General features: G+C 48.1%; 1 protein-coding gene across 4 annotated transcripts in view; it reads right to left on the bottom strand.

The window, feature by feature from the left end:
* Positions 1-25545, bottom strand: part of LOC119178056 (uncharacterized) — a 697593-nt gene that overhangs the window by 577635 nt on the left and 94413 nt on the right. For all 4 annotated transcript variants that reach the window (XM_075887501.1, XM_075887516.1, XM_075887508.1 and 1 more), the window contains exon 9: positions 17142-17296. In XM_075887501.1, the coding sequence (XP_075743616.1) occupies positions 17142-17296 (155 nt within the window). The remainder of the gene's footprint in view (positions 1-17141; positions 17297-25545) is intronic.

Raw genomic sequence — 25545 nt, 5'->3', positions numbered from 1 at the left:
GAGAAGGTGGCACTATCTCCATCAGACACGAGCGTTGTGTAACGGAGGTTGTGCTTCGACAGTGAGCGTGAAAAGAGGATGATAGCTGCCTCAACATCCATTCTCCCTGATTTAGAGTCGGTGTTTTTCTGGCACACATGATTCTCCAGCCAGCATGCATAGTCTGCGTCTCCAGGCTTTGGCCCTACTTGGCAACCAAGGCACTGATTAGACAGAACAACGGCGTCCAAGATAAGGCCTGTATGGTATTCGATAATTGCCCCGACTCCAATATGGGATGTGTGCCCACGCTTGTGCCATGTTCCATCATAACAAACTGTTATATCCCTGGTGAAATATTGATCCATTTCTTTGTAAGTGGCTTTTACAGCAGAAGCAGATTCTGCATAGAAATTTTCTATGCATTGTGTCTGCGGTTCCCTGAATTTCTTCAGGTGCTTCTGAAAGGTCTTGTGATGGAGGCCACAATGGGACACGTTCATCGCTGCCCAAAAGTCGTTGAGAGCTGTTTGTCCCTTGCCTATTTGTTTTGTTGCCATAATGGCTCTTACATTCACATCAAAGGCCTTTGTGTCATCCTGACGAGATGAACTCCATGAGCTTGAAACTACTCCACAATGCAAGCATACTAGCTCAAGCTTTGCAGCAAGTCCAAGTTGGGTGCCTCCTCGTACCTTCATCCCAATCGCGATGCACCGGTGGCACGGGGTCCGAGATAGCAGGTCGTCTAGGGCATCCATTTGCACAAGGAAAAATTTTTCGCCTTCACTTGTAGCGGTGGCAGCTTCATGATCGCGCTCCATTGCCTGAAATTTCCGCTCCGTTGCTGGCATAGCGCCAAGTTCTCTTTGCACAGCAGCGCGTTGTTGATCCGCCGCCTCTTTCTCCTCGCACGTCAGGAAACTTGTTCGCAAATGCACAGTTGACGACGCAATCGCACTCGAGGCCGATGAAAGAGAAGATGCGGAAGCCACTGTCGATGAGCACGAGACACCAGGCGCACTTGTAGCGACCACTCTCTTGCGTAGATGAAGCAGAAGCTGCCCCACAGGTACCGTCGGCGCGATCACTGTCGGCGCACGTGCGAGCGGAGAGCCTCGCCGCGCGGACAAGCTTCATAGCTCGCTTCCTTGCACCGAACGATTGTAGCGTCTTCTTTTTCGTTGGGCGCATCGTGAGCGAACACAACAACGGTCTCGTATAGACGGTTGAAAATCGTCTCGTAAAGACGGTTGAAAATCGTTTCGAAGACAGTTGAAACGTGGAGAGTATGCGAACGGCTGCAACGATACAGGGAAGCGAGCGGAACACAAAGACGCCGGACGGAGGAGCAGCAGACGAGCGGCCGCATCGGCCGCATTATGCGCAAGAGCACTACGTCATCGTGCGCAGCAGCCAATGGCAGTCGCGGGCTCCCCCGCGTCCTTGGGGAGCGTGCGCTTCGCCCAATCCCAGCTGCGCGCCTCAGCCGCGGAAAACTTGAAAGCTCTCGCGAGCCCTCCAATCATGAGCGGCTTGCTCCTCTCCTGCGCTGCCGCCGGCAACGCAGGTGGCGGGGAAAGAAAGAGCAAGAATTCACAAACAAAACAACACCAAAATGGCGGCGCTCCGTCGAGCGGTCGAGAAACTGCGATCACGCCAAGTTGGGGTATTTTGAGCGCTCGCGCGCCGCTCGAGGGCCGCCGCGGCATGTTCTAAACTTTATTTCAAATGGTTTCGCGACGAATTAGACGTTGATATTTACAGAAAAGGTAGTTTATGACACATACTGCCCGAATATATGGTTTGCCAAAAATCGAATTTTTCGCGATTTTTCAGTTTTCAAAGGCCGCGTCCCCCCTTAAAGAGTGGATGTCTCCTTGCGGCTGCCTCTTCTGCGCCTAGGCTGGGTGCTGGGTGGATGCCGGTTGTTGTCGAGTGACTCATTAGGCCTAAGGCTCTGCGCAGCCGCCTGTCGCACGTGGCACAACTAAATGGATCATGGCATGGAGGTGTCGCACTCTGCTTCCCTCACTTTTTTTTTTATCTTGCGATGCACGACTCAAGAAAAGTGACCTTTCTTTTATTTTTGAGCTGTGCGTCTTTGCCGCTGCCGATGTATTAGCTAGCAGTACTGACCATCGTACCAAGTGGGCGAGCAGCCCGAAGCTCCCTTCCCTAGGCCCTGCTCCATTGTTCTGTCAAGTGTTTTGAATGTACGCAGCGGGAGTGACGTAGCCCACGGCTGGCTGTCTTCTGCACATCGTCAGCGCCGCTGGCCAGGAATGCGGCTATGACTTCGGGCGATGGACATGCCTAGGACCTGCGCCACTGCCTGCAGTCCAACGCCCTCATGCATGCTGATCGCAACCGGAAAACGTGTCGGAGCATGTGACGGGTCGTCACACCGATGGCAACATTGCTGTTGCGGGACTGGTACTGAGTTGAAATCGTCGGGCCGGACAGTGCAGCTGTGAGCAGTGTCGACCGGCAGCGTTGTCGTGGTGCAAGGACATTATGTAGGGACATGGGTTGTCATTTGTTGTTAGAGCTTGTGTAGCGGATTTCTTTTCTTTTTGGAATATCTTTTGAATTAAGGTTGAGAATTTGAACTGGTATAGCGCATTATGGGGAAGAAGAAACGGCTGAGCAGACCGACACAAGAGGACAGAGCGCTAACTTCCAACTGAGCTTTATTGCCAAACTGCATCAAATATATAGACCGGCGCAAGCATACAAAATCACCCTAACGCAACGACAAGATAACACACAACCTCACACCGTCACATATCACAGATTCATAGGCGGTTATCCTGATTAAGGAAGGCCACTTCATGTTCAGATAAAACCAAAGAAGAAGCGCTAATACACGTGCTGCCAGCTCTTGCTATACAATGCGCTTCTATAATTTCTCGAGTTAATTGTGACGGGTGCTTGTTTACCACTTCGCATTGATCAAACATGGGGGTACATCCACAATCTCGGCAGTGAATTCCAATGTGGCCCTGGATTGCTTTGTGAACATTGTAATGGTGCTCTTTTAGCCTTTCATTAAGGCATCGCCCCGTTCGGCCGAAATACCACATACCACATGAGAATGGAATCGCGTAAACAACCTCCGCTACACACGGCACAAACCGAGTTTTGTGCTTAGTTGCGCAACCAGTGGTACGTAATTTGAGAGGGTTGACTGCTTTGCAAAGCCGCTGTAACTTATCCGGCGCTGAAAACACCACTTTGACGCTGGATTTTTCCCCTATCTTTTTTAGCCGGTGGGAAATGTCATGCACGTAGGGTAAAACTATGGGTCTTTTACGGTCGTTAGATTCCGGCTGAGCCTCGGAGTTGCAGCCTTTCTTTATCTGTTTTAATAGCTTTTCAGCTATAGATGCCAGTAGGATAGCTGGGTACCCAGCACTCAAAAGCCTTTCAGCTTGAGCAGCAAAGCTGCGCTGCATGACATGATGACACGATTTCTTAAGAGGATTGATGAGAGAAAGATTTGTGATGCTGCGCTTAACTAACTTGGAATGGGAAGAGTCATAGGGTAAAAGGGGTTTTCCATTTCTAGGTTCAAATAGCCAGCACACATGGTCAGGTGAAAGAATTAAATTCAAATCTAAAAAGCGTAAGCTATTGTCAACTGGCAACTTGTGAGTCAATAAAAGCGGTTTGAAACATTCTTTAAAAGTCATTACAACATCGTCGGCTATTTGAACCTAGAAATGGAAAACCCCTTTTACCCTATGACTCTTCCCATTCCAAGTTAGTTAAGCGCAGCATCACAAATCTTTCTCTCATCAATCCTCTTAGGAAATCGTGTCATCATGTCATGCAGCGCAGCTTTGCAGCTCAAGCTGAAAGGCTTTTGAGTGCTGGGTACCCAGCTATCCTACTGGCATCTATAGCTGAAAAGCTATTAAAACAGATAAAGAAAGGCTGCAACTCCGAGGCTCAGCCGGAATCTAACGACCGCGAAAGACCCATAGTTTTACCCTACGTGCATGACATTTCCCACCGGCTAAAAAAGATAGGGGAAAAATCCAGCGTCAAAGTGGTGTTTTCAGCGCCGGATAAGTTACAGCGGCTTTGCAAAGCAGTCAACCCTCTCAAATCATGTACCACTGGTTGCGCAACTAAGCACAAAACTCGGTTTGTGCCGTGTGTAGCGGGGGTTGTTTACGCGATTTCATTCTCATGTGGTATGTGGTATTTCGGCCAAACGGGGCGATGCCTTAATGAAAGGCTAAAAGAGCACCATTACAATGTTCACAAAGCAAACCAGGGCCACATTGGAATTCACTGCCGAGATTGTGGATGTACCCCCATGTTTGATCAATGCGAAGTGGTAAAAAAGCACCCGTCACAATTAACTCAAGAAATTATAGAAGCGCATTGTATAGCAAGAGCTGGCAGCATGTGTATTAGCGCCCCTTCTTTGGTTTTATCTGAACATGAAGTAGCCTTCCTTAACCAGGATAACCGCCTATGAATCTGTGATATGTGACGGTGTGATGTTGTGTGTTATCTTGTCGTTGCGTTAGGGTGATTTTGTATGCTTGCGCCGGTCTATATATTTGATGCAGTTTGACAATAAAGCTCAGTTGGAAGTTAGCGCTCTGTCCTCTTATGTCGGTCTGCTCAGCCGTTTCTTCTTCCCCATAATGCGCTATACCAGTTCAAATACGATGAACCAACTCGCCCAATCTTCAACACTCAAGGTTGAGAAAATGTGAAGGTGCTGAGACCCCCTGTAAAGTTGTTTGCTCCGCGTGGCGCACGTGTCTCGCACAGAGGCCATATTTTGGGGTCATAATATTGAATGGTGGGTGGCGTTGTGCTTGTGAGCGTTTATCGCCACCATCATCATCATGGTTAGAAAACCTTAGCGCCGGCGGCGACGCCTGGCGGCAAGCCTTGGTAGCGGCGAGTGAGAAATAAGCTGGGCTCTTCGGCTGGTGGCTTTTGGCGCAAACAGTTGTCTCTCGCAGTAGGACCCTGGTGCACGGCACCGCGGTCCGTCTGCCGGGGGCCAATGAGGTGAGCCAGGTGTTGGCGACACTGCCTTGTTTGTCATGTTGTTGAGTGTTGTGTAAGAATGTGTAAGGTTGTTTTAGCGTGTTGATCACAATTGATGTTATAATTATTCGGCTGACAATATCGACGTTTTAAAAGTGAATAAATAAATGTGTATTTGGTTGATTCTGACTGCGTCTGCTTTGTCCGTTTACTCGAAAAGCGTGGCTTTCGCCTTTTCGAGACTCCAGAGGTAATGCGCGCACACACCACCCCAGCTGTCATTTTCGTCTGCAAGAGCAGCTGAGAAGTGCGTGCTCTCAACACCAGGGTGGTCGTGAAAACTTCAGCGCTGGTTCCTTATTGGCTACTTTTTCTACAGTGACTTCTCAAGAGGGCCGCAAGGCAACGGTCATATTTCGTCGTTAATCTTGTTATTGACGTTTGACTTTGATGCTTGGGTAGTAACTTGCTGCAAGACTGGTTACTTGCGACAATGTCAATAGCATTAGAGCAATCATCGTACGAGGTTGCAGCAAATTTGGCAAAGTGCGTCGTAGTGTCGCAGCGTACACTTCTAGACGCCCCTCGAGATCACAAAAGATCACAGAAGATAAGATAAGAAGATTGCGAGAAAACATAGCCACGAAACGCTTTTAGGACATGTGGGGGTGGCGCGGGGACAGCTTGCAGATGATAGAGTCATCCAACCGCCGAAGATGAGTGAAGTGCAATAAAGCCGTTTCCAAGCAGTGTATGTGTATGTCAATTATGAAAGGCTAAGCGACCTAACTTTTTTTCTTTGCATTACTGCATTTTTTGCTCATCCCGAAGGAGTTTTCATAAAATTTACCTCACATAATGAACACACCCTCCAGCTGTGCTCCGATTTTTTTAGAAAAAAAATGGGTTCAATACAGGAGTAAATGCGGTACTTGCTGATTCTTTAAAATAAACATCTACCTGCAATTTGTGCTTTACAGTATAATCTCAGTAATACGATTATGGTTGATGCGAATTTCAAGGTTGTTTTGGACGGCCGACGTTATATAAAATAGGCTGTCATTCTGTTATATACAAACGGTTTCCCCAGCCGACGCAGATGATACAAATGCACGAATGACCATTACATAAGTTACATAAGTGGCGCAACGCAGAGTGGCCACCGGCCCACCGTGACTGCCGGCGGTTTTTTTACACGCCACTTTTCTTCACCTCTTGCACTGCCCCAGCCGCGCAAACAGCGAAGAAGCATTGCATTCTATCCTCGCCTGCTCCCCGCCGCTGCGCCGTGCCCCTCCCTCCATCATCCCGCATGCCACCTGCGAGAAAGGAAAAACCACTCGGGTACGGCTTGGAAAACGAGTTTGCGAGGGGAAAAAGGGCGAGCGGCATGCGCAGACTTTCTCAATTGGCAAGCAGACTGCTGCACCTTGCGGTGCTCGAGCCATCTCTACACAGAAACGGCTGCTGTGGAAGTGACGTCATGCACTTTTCCGGATAGGCGCTTCGTTTGAGTATTCGGAGTGTCTCGCGTTACGTCTAGGCATAACCATAGAAGCCATTAAAGTTATGTCCAGATGGAAAAAAAATGTTAAAAATGTAAAGTTAAACCTGGCGTGACAACAATACAAAACCACCGAAGCGATCGACAGCTGTGGGGTAATAGGCTAGCGCGGCACATAAAGGACGGGTTAGGTCAGAGTTCCAAGCCCCACAGGCCACTACAGTCTTTGTTTTTCTTTTTCTTTTCTTGCTCGCGCAAGCATTGTTTTAACATTTGTGCCTCCTCATCGGCCTCCCATCAACTTGACTTGTTGCTGGTGGTCCTGTCCACAGACCCTTTGATATTGAATGTGTGATGACCCTCGCTAAATTGGCTATATTTATCATGATAAAGTGTTTTGAAAATTAATGCTCTTAATCGGCGAGATGCAAAAGAACACGAAAAATTCAAATGCAGCTTGCTGGATTGGTTTCTATAGCATACGCGTCAGGAATGTTGGTTTCCATGGTTTATCTAAGTTTTGATGACACAAAGGCGCACTGCAATGTAGCAACGCCGAATATGCAACAGGAAAGTGTTTTATGTCACTCAGTATACCGTCATCACCTGACGAGGTAACCAACAGGCCGCTTCAAAATACTGACGTCCCACCGTAATTCTCTAGGCAATCAACACTCGATGAACGATGCCAAAGGGCAAGCGCCGACAGCGTTAGCCCATTTACGTTCGAAACAGCTTGTCTGCCTTGCTGAAAGACGCGCACGGCCTGTGACAGCACGGGAGCATATACGTAGCAACGAATGAGAACGACCGTACGTGTTTGCACTTAGCAAAATAGCCTGCAATGCAGTAGCTTTGGCTTTCGGAGATCACAGACTTCGTAAGAATACTTCACAGACGCACTGGGGTTTCATGCATGTGCGTCCGGACATTCACATGGAACTGTGCGAAAGTATTTATTTCATTGTCGACCTTGCCCTTCGCAACAAGTAAAACTCATATTTGCAAGATGTTTCAGCGCGCGAACAAAGGAAAAAGGAAAAAGGACAGGGTAGACAGAAAGAGCGCTGACTTCCAACTAACTTTATTTCACAGAGTGGCAAGAATATATACTGCTAAAAAAGGATGATAACAGAGCATGAAGGTAAAATGCACCCTAATCTACACATCAGTAACAAAACACGTGTGACAGGTCCTCTATTGCCTCAAAGCCGAGCTAGGTAATCACGTTCAGCCTGTGATAAAGAAATCGATGATGTGCTTACACATTTATCTCCTAGCAAGTGTATTTTTTCGGCTTCTATAATTTCTCGGGTAAGCTGATCCCTGTGCCTTGCCAATATGGAGCACTTATCAAAGAGAGGGGTGCACCCACAATCTCGGCAATGAATGCCAAGATGCCCTTGTACCACATTGTGCACATTGTTTCGGTGTTCTCGGAGGCGGTCATTTATGCACCTGCCGGTTTGCCCGACATAGATGCACCCACACGTCAGTGGAATCAAGTAAACGACTCCCACTGCGCATGGGACGTAGCGTGTCCTGTGCGCGACAGAGCACGAGGCAGAATTTGCACGAGGTGCATTGACCCGTTTGCAAAGCCTCTGCAATTTTTCCGGGGCAGAAAAAACCACAAAAACGTTGGCGTCTCGAGCAATCTTTTTTAGCCTGTGTGATACGTCGTGCACGTAAGGCAGTACGACAGGCCGGCTCTTTTTGCCACTGTTTCGCTTATCCGGTTTGTCGCCTCGCTTCAAGACAGTGACCAGCTTTTCCGCCACCGAAACGAGAACATGCGTGGGGTAACCAGCTTTGGTAAGCCGCTCTACTTGTAGAGCAAAGCTGTGGTGTACATGTTCTCGTTTCGGTGGCGGAAAAGCTGGTCACTGTCTTGAAGCGAGGCGACAAACCGGATAAGCGAAACAGTGGCAAAAAGAGCCGGCCTGTCGTACTGCCTTACGTGCACGACGTATCACACAGGCTAAAAAAGATTGCTCGAGACGCCAACGTTTTTGTGGTTTTTTCTGCCCCGGAAAAATTGCAGAGGCTTTGCAAACGGGTCAATGCACCTCGTGCAAATTCTGCCTCGTGCTCTGTCGCGCACAGGACACGCTACGTCCCATGCGCAGTGGGAGTCGTTTACTTGATTCCACTGACGTGTGGGTGCATCTATGTCGGGCAAACCGGCAGGTGCATAAATGACCGCCTCCGAGAACACCGAAACAATGTGCACAATGTGGTACAAGGGCATCTTGGCATTCATTGCCGAGATTGTGGGTGCACCCCTCTCTTTGATAAGTGCTCCATATTGGCAAGGCACAGGGATCAGCTTACCCGAGAAATTATAGAAGCCGAAAAAATACACTTGCTAGGAGATAAATGTGTAAGCACATCATCGATTTCTTTATCACAGGCTGAACGTGATTACCTAGCTCGGCTTTGAGGCAATAGAGGACCTGTCACACGTGTTTTGTTACTGATGTGTAGATTAGGGTGCATTTTACCTTCATGCTCTGTTATCATCCTTTTTTAGCAGTATATATTCTTGCCACTCTGTGAAATAAAGTTAGTTGGAAGTCAGCGCTCTTTCTGTCTACCCTGTCCTTTTTCCTTTTTCCTTTGTTCGCGCGCTGAAACATCTTGCAAATATGACTACGCACCAACTAGCCCAAGTTTCCACTCTTGTAAGTAAAACTCGGCAGCAAGGACACTTTCACCTTCGACAACACCCCGCTTGGCAATGCAATCTGGAAAATTCAGTATATCCAACAACAATAACCCGCACTTTACACTGAGAAACTTTATTGCACATACACTGAGATGAAGCTGTGGCGCAGTAGACAGCCGCGCTAGCTCCAACCTCTAGCATCAACTGGGCATCAAGCAATCCCACAAAGCAGTGAGGACACATGGTCCCCAGTCCTCCTCGGGGGTGGCCTAGGCGACGAATTTGCCGAAGTTTTCAATAATACTGTTACCGCCAACACAAATCGCAGTTACAATCTACTGTTACCTTTCGCAGCCACCGCGCCCATGGTGCCCCTTGTATTTGAAATGCTTGTGATATGTGTTCAATTAACAAATATAGGCTAATTGACTCGTCAAACACCTGCTTATTAGTAATATATTTGAAGGTTTAACATATTACACACTAATAATTTATACATTTAAATAGCTTTAAGTAATATTTTTTAAACTGACATCACATCGGTGCAACACAGGAGCCACTTCTGTGTGGGGCTGGCTGCTGCGCCGTGCAGCGCAGAAGACGCTGCCTTCTCGTTTCTTGCCCTGGTCATGTGCTCGACAAGATACATCAGCCCTTTCCAAGCAGCTCTTTGGCTTTTTAGAGGCGAAGCTCCTTATGGCATGGCTTGTGCGTCCCTGAAAGTGCGTAATCACCGGTGGCACATACCCGAAACAGTGGTTCTTATAATTTCCGCTGGATGGCGGCACTTGTATATGATGAATACACGGTGAAAAGATGTGAGATGGCTGTACTTGGAGTGTTTACAGTACAGACGAATGGACGGACATGCAGATGGACGGAAGAACTGACGAACGGGCGGACAGACAGACAGAGTGGCGGACGCATGGACAGATGGAGGGATGGACAGATGGAGGAACGGCCGCACGAATAGACGGACGGATGGACAGACAGGCAGACGAATGAACGAACAGATGAAAGAACGAATGTACGGACGGATGCACGGACGGACGCACAAATGGAGAGACACAAGGATGGACGCATGAACGAACAGAAGCAAGAACAAATAAACGGACGGAAGCATGGACGAACTGACGAACACTTCACCTAACCAATCATCATTCACTGCGTGGATATACGGTGAGTTTTTTTCTACTTTTTTTATTGAAATGCTGTTTTCATGTGGTGTGCGGGTTCTCGTGAACGTCAGTTTTGCTGCTTCGTTCGTATTCTTTTCGAGACTTTTTGTATTGCCTAAGCTTGCCACTACAGAAAGACCGAAGCGTTCATTATTTCTATAATGCTAAAGGCTTTTTCTTTCAAAAAGAAAATCCAAATTCTCAGGAAGGTCGAGGAAGACCCCAAGAAAAAGCGCGCCATCTTGGCGAAAGAGTTAAGCATAGCCCCAACAACTCTCTGCACTGTTGTTGGGCAGCGAGAAGTACTTATCTCAAAAAATGCCTAGCACTTCGGCACAAAAGTGAAGCAGGTGAAGACGGCTACACACGTAAATCTGGAAGACGTTCTGCTTACATGGTTGTGCAAAATGACAGCAGCCAGCGTCAACGTGGACGGCAATGTCTTATGCGAAAAGGCGGACAACGTAGTGCTTTCTCTTGGCAACGACAGCTTCCAAGCTTCCGGCGTATGGGTGCACCGTTTCAAACAACAACACAGATTAGTCTACAGAGTTGTCAGCGGTGAAGCGAAGAAAGTAGACGAGTCACAGGTGAACGACTGGCTCAACACACTTCCGGCTCCTATTTCAGACTATGCACCATGTGACATATTCAACGCTAACGAGGCAGGACTCTTTTTCAACCTTCAGCCGGAGAAGAGCCCGTGTGTGAAGGGGCAGGCTTGCCAGGGTGGTCAGAAAAGTAAATAGCAAGTCACCGCGCTTTTGCGCCGACAGCTCCAAAAAAATGCAGCTTACTGTGATAGGCAAACCAAAACAGCCAAAGTGCTTCCGATCGGCAGGACGTTTGCCTTGCTTGTACAAAGGAAACAAAAAAATCATGGATGACATCAGATTTTTCCGCGAGTTTCTGACATCTTTGGACCGGAATATGGTTGCAAAAACAGAAAAATTTTGCTTTTTGTCGACCAGTGTTCAGCCCATTCAAAAGACTTGAAATTTAACAGTGCGGGCAGCATTCCTCCCTGCAAACACGGCAAGCTATCTACAGCTGCTAGACAGAGGCATAATTCGAAATGTCAAACATCGTTTTAAAGGATTGCTTGTGCGGGGACTTCTGGCGAAAATTGAGTGCAAAGATGAAACCTCGATAATTAGTCTGCTGGACGCGCTACATTTCTTTGCGATGTCCTGGCATAATGTGACGCAGGATCGAGAACTGTTTTCGCAGGTGTGGATTTTTTTAAGATGCAGCTCTGACAGAAGATAACGAAGAGCATGACGCTGATTTGCACATCGAGGGTTGGCAGAATCTCAAAACTGAAGCTTCGCCGCAAGACTTTGTCACTGCGGACGATAATGTCGCGACCTGTGGGCTGCAATCTATTGAAGAACTGGTTGACGAGGTAAGGGAGATGGAGTCTGACAGTGACGGTGAAGACGCCGACGTGGGTGACCTGGCGTCAATGTCGGAAAACCACCACGCCCTCGACGTCCTGCGCCGCACCATAAGCACCGACAACGTGAGCGAAAAAAACGAGGCACGGTTTTATGCTTTTCAGGCGGTGTTCTTGAACCGCAAAAGCAGAAAAGTGCGAAGGAACATTATGGACTTTTTCAGCAAAAAGTAGTTGATCACAATAACGTTATCGTTCCTCTTCATGATAACGTGTATCTTGTTTTGGTTCATACGAATTTGGGATGGTACGAATATTTTGCCTGTTCACCTCGAATTCGTATCATCGAGATTCTACTGTAATTTATTTCCTTTCTTTAACATATATACCGCACACATTACTGCACTGCACGTCACTTTGTACATGTAGGGTCTCAAATGTCGTGCACTCAGAGCACCCGGAGACAGTAGACGCAGTTGGGCACACCAAAAAAACATGTGTTCAAGCATTCACATCCTTTTACGATGAGGATATTGTCAGCCAAATCATATACATATTCCAATATCAGTGGCATACCAATTCTATCGCGAATGGGGGGGGGGGCGAGCTTACCTAATTCGTCCCTGGAATACAGTCGAGCCCGCTTATAACGAACCTGAGTCTGACACGGTATCCGTTCGCTGTATCCCGAAGTTTGTATTAAATGAAACACAACTTTTAAAAAACTTGTGAGTGAAAACACACTTTTTTGCCCAAAACAGTATGTGATGCACATGATTAGAAGGGCAGAAGCGATAAGGGCGGTCTCGAGTTTTCAAACGGCAGCGTGCTCATTCGCCGAGGCCCGTGGCATAAGCTGCATGAGGCGCTGGCTCCAAAGTTTCATCGTTCTCGCAATCAGATTCCTCCAAATTGCTCATGCCGCGTACTTCATTCACAATGCCTTAATCCGTGTACAGTTTCGCGATGTCGGCACCATCATCGACCATAATGAACCCATCGCAACAGATGTCCCATTCGCTCTCTTATGTCGGAGTCGACGGCGCGCTGCCGCAAATCGCCGCCGCAGTGGTTCTGTTTGGAAGCTTCCGGCTCGGCATCGGGCCTGACGTCGGCGAAGTCAGCCTCGCAAAAATAGTTTCGCGCGCATGTAGTCGTCACCACCGCCCACAAAATATTCAGCATCTCCACAGCTCAATACCGGGACGCCCAAAGCGGCAAGTTGGCTGCCATGTGGTCAACAGCTATGACCAAGCGCTCCACAACGCGGTACCTAACGCATGCATTACGCTCAAGCCAAGCCAAACGGTCACACTTTCGACGTTTTGTTGAGCGGCAGGAAAAAGCATGCTAGTCCTCCCATCGGCCATCATGACTACACACGCACACCAAGAGCGAGCAAGATGCACACACACGACACACATGCCAGAACGTGTGGAACAGCTCTGCACCCGTTTCCAGTCAGAAAATGAAACTATATCGAGCCAGCGTGGGAGGCGTCGCGGAGCGGTGGGGACGGACGATGGGGTTGTAATCAAGAGAGGAGAGCAGACTTGCGAGAGAAGGGCAAGGAGTTGCGATAGAGAGGGGAGGATGCGGCGGGAGGGCAACCTTGAAAACCAAAACACACGGGAAGGAGGCAGGTTGGGTAGCTTGCTTGAAAGGTCCACGAAACTCGCACGTACAAAAAACTTGGAAAGAGTGCATGGCCATCTGAATCGGTGTGCGTGGCGGTGTTCGAAGAATCGGCGGCCGTGGTCAAAACATCGTTTTGTTGCACAGGCGGGTTCGCGTGGCCTCACAAACTGCATATTTCGCGATTGCTTCCGCACCAACAGCAGCCGTTTTCGCGCTTCCGCACGTGCGCGGAAGGCATGCTGAGTTGAGTACGAAGTGAGCGAAAACAAGTCCCGAACACGAAACGAATCGCAAATTATCAGTGTAGGTGGGATAGCGTGCGCGCGTGCACTAGGCGCTGACTATCGGATACAGTCAGTGGCCGACGATGTTATAGTCTGGTCACTCCAAGCCGGCAACGCCAACGACAGTACTAGCGATCGAAAACAGGGTAGATGGCCTACCGGTCTTTGAAAGATCGGTGGCAGTGTGAAGCGGTGCGGGGTGCTCAGAATAGCGGGGGGGGGGGGGGGGGGGACAAAAGACGGAGCGGTGCATAACAAAAAGCGGTCGGGGAGAGCGGCAACTAGAGAGGCGCAGAGGCAGGGTCGACGTTTAACAATAAAAATGTATCGGCCCCTTGCTAATGCCTGATTGGTGGTCGAAATTGGTTTCCCGGAAAGTCTGCAGACCGCTGACTCACAACTCTTTGCATCACAACTCTTTGCATAAATACCTCACAACTCTTTGCATAAATACAATTAGCTCATTTTTGCTGAGAAAGAGAGCATTAGGTAGGGCTGCGCATACCGTATACACGCGTGTAAGGGCCGCATCCCGTTTTTAAGAAGCACATATTCAAAAAAAAAAAAGTTGTGTGTAAGGGCCGCATCCGCATTTTCCTTAACCCATGCGTATTCAAAATGCGCGCGCGTGTTTGAGCTACTAGGCCTTGTCAGTAGATGGCGTTAGGGAACGCAATTCTAGTACATCATTAGAATAATTTGTTGGTTTTCTTCATGCTAATATGTTCATGAAGTTGGCTAAAAATTTTTAATTTTTTCAGTAGTGTTCATACACCCGCCAACTAAAGGTTAAAGCAGGATTTTATATTTAACTTCTGACACTTCTATACAAACGCGCTATCCATATCGGCATTAGCATCACCAACTTTGGTATTTGTGCGTTGTTTGGTCATTGAGCTGTTCAGCCTGCCATGTGCTCGAGTTTTGCGCACCGTTGAATGACTCTGGGACTCCAGCTAGTTTTCTGCGGGACGTTTACGTTTTCGCACGATGGGCAAGCAGCTGAATAGCTATACAGCTGGCTATAAGTTGAAGGTGATAGAGTTTGCCCTCGAGCACGAGAAACGGGCCGTCGGCAGAAAATTCGACGTTGACGAGAAGTGTGTTCGACGTTGGTGCGCCCAGAAGAAAGCCTTGCAGAACACCAATATCAAAAAGCGCGCTTTCCGAGGAAAACAGTGCAAGTATCCCGATTTGGAAGAGGAGTTGCTCCGCTATGTGACTGAGGTGCGGAACGATGGTTTTGCACTCACTACAGACATGCTGCGCATGAATGCACTAGCCTTGGCACGTGCGAAAAATATACCGGCCGGGGATTTCAAGGCTAGTGCTGGCTGGGTGCGAAGGTTTATGAAAAGAAAGGGACTCTCTTTTCGGTGAAGGACCACGCTGTGCCAGCGGCTGCCAGAAGTCTATACCGACAAGGTGCTTAGTTTTCACAAGCATGTCATTGGCCTGCGCCATCAGCACAGTTATTTGTTGTCGCAAATAGCGAACGCTGATCAAACTCCTGTGTGGTTTGACTCTCTAGAACTACACAGTCGAAGTAAAAGGCAAGAAGAGTGTCGCCGTGCGGAACACCGGCGCTGAGCGCCAACGCTGCACTGTGATGCTTTGTGTGACCGCGGACGGGCGGAAGCTACCCCCGTACGTTGTTTTGAAAAGGAAAAGAATTCCCAACGAAGCTTTCCCCAAGGGCATCATAGTTAGAGCCCAAGAGAAGGGATGGATGAACGATGATTTGGTGCTAGACTGGGTGAAAAGTGTTTGGCAGAACAGACCGGGAGCTTTGTTGGCCAAACATTCACTTTTAGTATTGGATAGTTTCCGCGGCCACCTTACCGATAAGGTGAAGCAGCAGCTGCGCCGTGTCGGCACAGACATGGCCGCGATTCCAGGCGGCCTCACAGGAATGTTGCAACCATTGGATGTGAGCGTGAATCAACCATGCAAAGTTGAATTCCGAAGACTGTACACGGAATGGATGGCAGCCGGCAACCATGAGCACACGCCGACCGGACGGCCGAAGAGGGCACCGCTTGCTACTGTTCTCGGTTGGATATTGTCGGCGTGGAGCTCGGTGTCGACGGACATTGTGTGCCGAAGTTTTAAGGTCACTGGGATATCCAACAGCCTGGATGGCACCGAAGATGAATGTTTGTGGAATGATGGTGCTCCGCAACACACTATCTCCGACTCAGAGTTAGAGGACTCGTCGAGTGACGACGATTAAGCGCACACGCGGCATACTGCAATAAACGCTCTTCGTTCACTAACTGGTACGTTGTTTTTAGTTCACCACAAAAAAAAGTTCCGTGTATGGGCCGCAACCTGAAAATTAGCCCTCACTTCCTGAAAAAAAAGTGCGGCCCTTACACGCGTTTATACGGTATGTGCTTCTTTGCTGCGAGAGTTGTACGTGGAGCTGTGAAACTCTATTCAAGTTGAATGACAACAAATAGCCCGATTCTTGATTAAGTCCTCTTAGTGTAAAAAAAACACGAAATTTTACTACCCTCTTGGTTTGTGGGATCAAGTTTCAGAGAAGGAATAAAAGCTGACCTTCCCACTGCTCGAATACACAGCTTTATTCTTCGCCACTTAGCAAGCTGCTGCAACCGTTACAAGGTACCATAAGAAAGGCTGTTCAGTGATTGGGTTGATCGAATATTGAACCGCAAACCTTTTTTTTCTTGCTATTTCAGTACGGCAAAACCAAATATTGAAAAGAATTCATCACACTCATAGGCTCACAGCTGCTTCGACAAAGCAACGGTGATGCTATTCCTTTTCGACTGAAGACAATTATGTTCCTGAAGCAGCAAGTGCTTTCACTGGTCTATAAAAATTGGCGCATTCCCATCTGTAGCTGCATCGGCCAGCCACAGCAGAATAAAAGCATGAGCCAGCGATGTAATCATATGGGGCCCTGTTCAGGGCTAGCCTGCTCTGCAATGTTAGCACAAGGCGCGAAAGTGTCGTACAGCGGCCCGCACTGCAAAGAGCCTACAAGAAATATCTTCACAACAGAATTGTTAGAAATATTTCATTTTATGTAACCTTTTCTCGTAATATTTTCATTCCCTCGTAACATTAAAACTGAGTGATTATTGTGGTAAAAAAAATAATAAACTTCACCTCAGTTGTTGGTTTCCCCAACGTACAGCCAACACTGACCACTGTCGAAAGTGGGGGGGGGCTCGGCCCCCCTACCTCTTCTTAGTAGGGAGGCTAGCGCCCCCCTTCCCTCCGCGGCTGATACGCCCATGTCCAATACCATTGCGCAAACGACCTTCACCCCTACAGTGTTCCAGAATTCTCTCCAAAACTTGACCACCACTTTTTTAGAGCTCTTAAAGAGTGAAGAAGAGCACACAAGTTATGCAAATCAATAAAGTATACATTTGTAACAAAAACCAGCCACAATAAAAAATGCAATGAAACCTGGAAACAATGTGTGGCAACAAAGGCTCACCAGTTGAAAGCAGGTGGACAGATGCTGTGGTCCCAGCTTGACAGCCAAGTGCCACAGGGTACGCACCAGAGCCAATCTAGCAAAGGGGTCGGCCGAAGAACGCTGGCGCAACGGTGTCATCACCAGGTTCAGCATCTTGTTCACCCGCAACGTCTCTGCAGCAGTAGAGCAACAGCCAACCAGTTCCATGAAGCAAGTAATTGACACATACTCTTTCCTTAAAATACGCTAAACTAGAGAAAATATCTGGGTGAACAAGGATGTCAGAAGAGCTGCCAAAGCAAGTCTAAAAGATGCGTCACTGCTCCTGCCCAGAATGGGCGTGTCTGCAGAGGGGACTGGTGATGAGGGGTCACGCTGATTTACATAGGCAGACTACTCCTCAAGGTTGCAAGTTGTCAGACTTGCTCTGGAAGCTTCCGATATCAAAAGCAACATAGATCTTTGTACCAGCCTATCACATTGCTTGGTCTAAAACTTGTGCAAGCACCTCATATCCACATATGCTCTTTTTATTAGTACGTGCATACGTGACGAAAGATTATAGGTGTTCTACTGTTACCCGTAAAGCCCGTTCCCTGGACTCCTTGATTGTGTTTTTTTTATTTGTGCAAATTTATTTCAACCAGCTATGCACATCGACAGAGGAACTTCGATTATACGTCTGCCGGTTTTGAGACGACCAATATTTTACGACAAGTCGGTTTGGTTCTGGCAAAATCCGATAAAAATAATGCATTAAAAAACTTGGTTATACAATTGTCACACACACGTCCCGTTAATGCGGGAGGCGATCGCCGGGCTAATTCCAAAGGCCGAAGTATTGGCGCCTTGAACCACACCACGAAAGCGTGGACAATTTAGAAGTGGTCCTTTTTGGCGCGCCAGCGGACGCCGGCTGTGGCCCAAAGAACGAGTCAGAGTCGAGAGTTGATAAACAGAACAAATATTATATTCTCAAAAATGGCAGATCGAAAACAACACACAAGAATGCGCACTCCACAATAGTTACATACAATACGTCACCAATCAAACAACGTACTACACAGTACAATCAGCCACACTCAAAACAACGGACACAGACCACGATACGCACTACAATGCAGTCGCATGCATTGAACAGCCAAGACACTTAAAGACTAAAGAGATAGAAAACCTATTCAGTCCAAAGTTCTTGGAACCAAAGTCTAGATGATACTCTTCCGAGAATCACTCACTCAAAGTCCAGCGTTGTTGTCGTTCCGCAGCTTTCGAAGTTTCTCTTCCAGGAAACCTCGCCGAAGTTTCTTTTCCAGGAAACCTCCCGTCTTCAATAGGCCACTCTCCAAGCTTCAAACTTCTTCGCCCGAACACGTCGGCTTCACACACGCAGCTGTTGCCACGCGTCCTCGCTCGATAGCCGTAGACACACGCTCTTGCTTGTAGCTCGAGCCTTCACCCCTCAGGTGGAAATCCTCTTCATCTCCTGCTTCGTCCCTACGGACAAAACATTCGCCGACTACACGGCGGAATCCCTACGCACTCTGGCGCTACTTCCGTCTTCTCCTCATCTCTCATCTCGGCTGCTCAGTTAAATACCTTGCGCGTGACATTCCAGGCGGTTATCGTCATTTCGTCGGCGCGATACGCAGCGAAGGCTGGGAAGAGGGCGGGACGGTTGGAATGCCCTCCGCGGCCGATGACTCAACTCGGTATGACCACGCCCCTTTCGTTCTAGAACTTTCGCGGGCTATCTCGGCCGCCGATGTGGGGCGAGGAGGTTCGTCGGCGAAGCCACGCTTCCGAGGGGAGAGCGCGCGCCCCGGGGAGCCTTTAGATGTTTGTTTTCTTTTTCTTTTGACCTCGCGGCGCCACTCCGGCGTTTCGTCGCGACAATTTGGCGGCGCGCCCATTTTTTGACACTGCCCCCCATTTTGACACTGCCCACCACTTTAAGAATATTATCTCATAATATTCAGAACCACACAAACGAGCGCGAACAGTCCCCACACACTCAAAGACTGTAACATAGTCCGTCGCTCATGACACGGCACATTCGCAATAGTTCACTCAATACAATTGTACATTGTAATTCAATTACACAACACATGAAATATAACCACAGGCACATGAGTACAACACTCCACCACACATTCCCAATAATACAAATGTACAAAGTTCTCTCATTACAACAATTATACAACACTATACATCACATCACAGCACAGATACTTCGACACTTGTGACACAGGATAACACAACACTAACACAGCATATGGCACTCAGCACTGCCAAACACATTCTGATTCGATTTCAGCACTTATCCTGTGTACTTTGAGCGGCGCTTGCGCCCTTTCTTGCGGTGCTCGCTCGATCTCTTCTTGTGTTTCCACGTTCCTTTTCGGCGAGCCCTTTCCAATGACGATATCTGAGGCGGCGTCTCAGCCATCGTTGTCACTTCCGACACCGTTAACGGGTCATGACGTTCGACGGGTCCTTTCTGTTTATTTACCAGCTTGTTCATGTCTCTACATTTGGCCCGACTGGCCGACTCCGTCACTTTTACACTGTCGGTCGGTGGAGCTCGTGCCGACGTAAGTCCAGTTTTTCGGCCCGTGAACTCATTCGTCACGATCATCTTATTATTCATGGTCCCTTGCACCGCGGCTTCACCTTGGGCTCGAGTGATATCCGTCACGGGATGCTCCTCCACTGTATCTCGCGGTCGCTGGGTTGGCGAGGACTCCATCTTAGGGTCTTCTCCCAAACATTCCGGATCATTCGGTCCTCGCGCCCCGTCGATGTTTCCGATGACAAGGTCGTAAAGGGGGGTCGTCATACATAGAGCCGTAACCTTCCCGCTGAAGTATGGGGTTTCAACCCCAATCTCTGCTTCGGGAAGCATCCGAACTGTACGGTCAATCAAGCAAACCAGTTTCGTTTTGCCGGTTAACTCACTTTCCCGTACCAAGTTTCTCCGCACGATAACCGTGGAGCTACCGGTGTCTCTTAGAACCGTAATCTTCTTGCCTGCAACCTTTCCAGGCAGCGCTGGCATTCCCTTCGTAACATCGGTTGGCTGTTTTGACATTACAGCACCCACAATAGGAATTTTCTCCCCATTCTTCAACTCTACGAATCCATCGGTGATGGCATTATTATCAGATTTCGGTGCCGCTTGCACACAAGATACCTGGTGAGTTTGACTCACTCCGTTCCGACAAGCGTCTGCTTTGTGCCCAGTCTGACCACACTTGAAACATTTTACTGCCGTAGGGCTCGTAAAGATCGTTCGACAGTTTTTCGCGCGATGACCCACTCGGTTGCACAGAAAACATCGCGGAATGCTCTCTGGTGCACGCTTCTTTTCTTCGGGAGCCAATTTCTTCGAATCATCAGGACAATCCTTCTTGACCTTGGCCAAATTAGTTCCACCTTGCGCTTCCAAGAATTGATCAGCCAATTCAAGCATGCCTTCAAGTGACTCAGCCTTCCTCTCTTTCAAGTACAGCGACAGGCTTGGGTGGCAACTAGTAAGAAATTGTCTCTAATTAGGAGCTCTCAAAGTTCATCGTACTCCTGCGCTGTCCCTGAAAGTTCAATCCATCTGTCGAAATAATGGCAAAGTCGGGCGGCATACTGCGTAGCCGTCTCACCATCAGCTGGCTTTCCTGTCCGGAATCTGTCCCGGAATCCTTCCACGGTAAATCTAAATCGCTTCAGCAAAGCAGCTTTCACCTTTGCATAGTTGGCTGCATCGGTCGGCGTCAGCCTACCGTACACACTGAGCGCTTCACCACTCAAGCAAGTACTCAAAGCAGTTGCCCATTGATGTTCCGGCCAATTCTGGCTCCTAGCAATCGTCTCAAACCGGTGAAGGTACGCGTCAAGGTCGTCCTTCCTTTCATCAAACGCTACGAGCAGCTTGCTTGGGTTCAAGCGGAAGCCGTGATCTTCCCGTTCGCTGCTTTCAACTCTAGCTTGGACGGGAGTTTCGCTTCGCTGTTGCAAACGGAGCCGCTCGAGTTCCATCTCGTGCTGCCGCTGCCGTTCCCTTTCAGCCATCTCCGCTTCTCTTTCTTCTCTCGCCCTTTCGGCTGCCAACTTTTCTCTCTCCAGCTCCAACTTCAATTGCTGCTCTCTTTCTTCTTTCCGCTGTCGCTCCTTTGCCTCTCTTTCTTCTTTCAGCTGTCGCTCCTTTGCTTCTCTTTCTTCTCTCGCCCTTTCAGCTGCCAACCTCTCTCGTTCCAACTCAGCTGCTTTTTCTTCCATGGCTCTCTCAGCTGCCAACCTCTCTCGTTCCAACTCAGCTTCTTTTTCCGCTTTGGCTCTTTCGACCGCCAGCCTTTCTTTTTCCAGCTCAGCTGCCTTTTCTTCTTTGGCCCTCTCTTTTTCTTCTTTTTCCTTCTGGGTGACCCACTTTCGTAGTTCGGCGCCAGAAAGACCCATCTTCTCACCAAGAGCGACTAACTTTTCGAGATCCATTGTGTCTCGCAACTCGCAAATAAAACCTTGCCGCGTGCAAAAAGTATCTGCCTAAATCAGTCTATCGGAACACTCCCCTGCACTTGTTAACGAGAACACTGAACAACACACAAAATCGTTCCGATAGCACTATCAACAACTCGAGGCTCTTTCTCACTACTTTGGACACACTGTGCACCAAAAGGTCCTGTCGCGGACGCCAGATTAATTGTCACACACAGGTCCCGTTAATTCGGGAGGCGATCGCCGGGCTAATTCCAAGGGCCGAAGTATTGGCCCCCCGAACCGCACCACGAAAGCGTGGACAATTTAGAACTGGTCCTTTTTGGCGCGCCAGCGGACGCCGGCTGTGGCCCAAAGAACGAGTCAGAGTCGAGAGTTGATAAACAGAACAAATATTATATTCTCAAAAATGGCAGATCGAAAACAACACACAAGAATGCGCACTCCACAATAGTTACATACAATACGTCACCAATCAAACAACGTACTACACAGTACAATCAGCCACACTCAAAACAACGGACATAGACCACGATACGCACTACAATGCAGTCGCATGCATTGAACAGCCAAGACACTTAAAGACTAAAGAGATAGAAAACCTATTCAGTCCAAAGTTCTTGGAACCAAAGTCTAGATGATACTCTTCCGAGAATCACTCACTCAAAGTCCAGCGTTGTCGTTCCGCAGCTTTCGAAGTTTCTCTTCCAGGAAACCTCGCCGAAGTTTCTTTTCCAGGAAACCTCCCGTCTTCAATAGGCCACTCTCCAAGCTTCAAACTTCTTCGCCCGAACACGTCGGCTTCACACACGCAGCTGTTGCCACGCGTCCTCGCTCGATAGCCGTAGACACACGCTCTTGCTTGTAGCTCGAGCCTTCACCCCTCAGGTGGAAATCCTCTTCATCTCCTGCTTCGTCCCTACGGACAAAACATTCGGCGACTACACGGCGGAATCCCTACGCACTCTGGCGCTACTTCCGTCTTCTCCTCATCTCTCATCTCGGCTGCTCAGTTAAATACCTTGCGCGTGACATTCCAGGCGGTTATCGTCATTTCGTCGGCGCGATATGCAGCGAAGGCTGGGAAGAGGGCGGGACGGTTGGAATGCCCTCCGCGGCCGATGACTCAACTCGGTATGACCACGCCCCTTTCGTTCTAGAACTTTCGCGGGCTATCTCGGCCGCCGATGTGGGGCGAGGAGGTTCGTCGGCGAAGCCACGCTTCCGAGGGGAGAGCGCGCGCCCCGGGGAGCCTTTAGATGTTTGTTTTCTTTTTCTTTTGACCTCGCGGCGCCACTCCGGCGTTTCGTCACGACAATTTGGCGGCGCGCCCATTTTTAGCGCTCGTTCTGTGACAACAATCCAGCTTCACACCGATCCGACATCTTATGATGAATTTCAGGTTCCGTCTGAAAGAAAAGTCACCTTTACACGAATCACACGTCATCAAAATATTCACAAGTACAATATGTTAACTTGCGTTACCCTAGGTTTACGATTGGAAAAAAAGAGCGTGAGACAGGATTTCTTAGAAAGAAAAATTTATTCTCGTGGAAGTTTATGCGCTTCTACATACGCTTCTATCACGTGCGTACGTATTCGGGGTCATTACTTAGTCAAGCTCTATCCACACGGAGTAACTTCACCGAGCCGTTTTGGTTCGTGGGAACTTTTCCTGGTCAACACACAGCTGATGTCCTGCCTTTGTCACACTAGCAGTCACAGGCTTCCGCATGCATTAGGGCACGATGCAGCCGTTTTCGCCATACAACATTACTTTCCCTTGACGTCAACGTTCATAATAACAGTGAAACATCGCTGGTTGCACCTTCACATGCCAACAAATTACAAGCGCACAGTTCAGTGGCACACTAAGGCATCCTACACAAACTCGTGGTTCATCGCCATTATGTGATTGTAAAGACACTGCGCCCGACTCTTCTGAAGGAAGGCTGCTGATAACGCAGTTTCAGTTTCACGCGCGGGCAATTTTCGGTCTCTGTTTATCGGTAGGAAGGTCGCATTAGATTCAATCTCTTTTTTTTTTAATGAAGTTGAGAATAAAGATTTGCTCGCACCTTCCCCACCAAGTAATGCTGCCATTGGCAAAAATAACTAATTCTACCTTCCTTGCAGAGGCACAAGGTTATGCCATGAACTTATTCAGGTGGTCTTTACCAGTTTTTTTGGCAAGGCTGAGTGTCACTGCCAATAATTATAGTTTTTTTGATTATGCCATGCCTGGAGTATACGACGGCTTAACGTGGTCCCCTAAAAGTCGTATAGTCCGGGTTCCACTGCACTTCAGAAGTGCGTTATTTAAGCCCAGATAAAGCAAATTGATTATTCCAAAAACTGAATATTACAGTATTATAATTCTCTTCTATATGAATTTAAATTATTAGAAATTTCAAAGAATTCAATATAAAGCAATAGGGGTACTTAAGTTAGCATGCAACCACCTTGTAAAAGTAGTTTCACTGCAGTGGAAGTGCGCTATACCGTGAACACAGTTTAGCAAGAAAGAACTACGTAACACAAACCGTATATAATGAAATATCTATGCTTGAGCGAACAGTGAATTCTTGGTTCAAAATGGATTCGACCCGAATAGTGATTTTGGTCAAATAATTCGAATTGTATATATGACATAATAAAAATGGGCATATTCATCATGACCTAACAAGCACAATATTCTTTTAGAAAATTTAAATAAGGCCTCTATGCAAATGACTTTATTATTGTTGTATTTGTTCAATTGAAAAAACTTTGAGTAGCAGCAGCATTTGACTTTCAGTAGTATGCCAGTGATAACGGGCATGTAAAGGCAGGTATTCGCATGTAAAGGCAGTGAAACTGCCTTTACATGCGAATAATGCAAGTCGAGTTCACAGGTAACGGCCCCACTTAAAACAAACTTTCGCTTAAAACGAACGATAACTGCGTGACCGTGAAAATATACAATATTTCTATGACACAAAATCACCCAAAAAACATCTCCGAGCCCTGCCAATCGGTTACAGTGAACGGAGTCGGAGCTCCGGCGACTTCCCGGGACACCACTTTCGATCACCGATAAGCCATCGGCGAGGTGGCCGTAGATTTCTATTGATAAACACGGACCCTGCGTCCGCGACTGTCTAGTTGTCGCTCTCCTCGACTAATGTATTGTAATGCACCCCTTTGTCCTTTGTCCCACATCCCCACCGACTTTGACAATTCCCAATTCATTCCAGGTGCATGCTGACTGAGCGTAAGAACCCAGAGAAGTTAAATGTCTTACACAATGGCAGATGGAGGCATGAAGCGAAAAGCGCTAGACATTGCTGCAAAGCGAGCCATTTCAACGGAGCTCTCTCAAGGTGTGAAAAACTGCCAATTGGTTATAAGTACGATGCGAATGTGTCGACTGCATCTACGATCTTGAAAAAAAAAGAAAAGATCGTCGGTGCCCATGCAAACACGGCGGAGAGAAAGCGCTTGCAGAGCGCAACCTACACAGACATGGAGGACGCGCTGCTGAAATGGTTCGTCGATGCGTGGGCTCGGAACATTCCGGTAAGCAGTCCTATGATGCGGGCTTAAGCTAAAAACTTTGCATTCCTTTTGGACTTTCCCCCGTCTTCAGCCCCAGAAATGGCTAGCTGCACCAATTTTAGGTACGCCGTGACATTGTGTTCAAATCGATAGTTGGTGCGACGACCTCAACAAGCGACCAAGACGCAGCCTCGTGGGTGAAAGCAAATCGAGGCATCGTTTCCAGCTATGCGGAGCGAGAATTTACCGTATTTACTTGCGTAATGAACCCACTTGCATAATCAGCCCACGTCCCTCCCCATTGGTCTTGAAAAAAGAAAAAAAAAACTCTTTTGCAATGTATCTGTTCGTTTTATTTCAGTATGATAGCCAGTGCCATTGATGATCGGAACAACATTAA

Source organism: Rhipicephalus microplus, chromosome 1, assembly GCF_043290135.1.
Source record: "Rhipicephalus microplus isolate Deutch F79 chromosome 1, USDA_Rmic, whole genome shotgun sequence".
Classification (NCBI taxonomy): Eukaryota; Metazoa; Arthropoda; class Arachnida; order Ixodida; family Ixodidae; genus Rhipicephalus; species Rhipicephalus microplus.
Note: the sequence above shows the minus strand (reverse complement) of the source record. Positions and strands in the feature narration are given on the sequence as shown.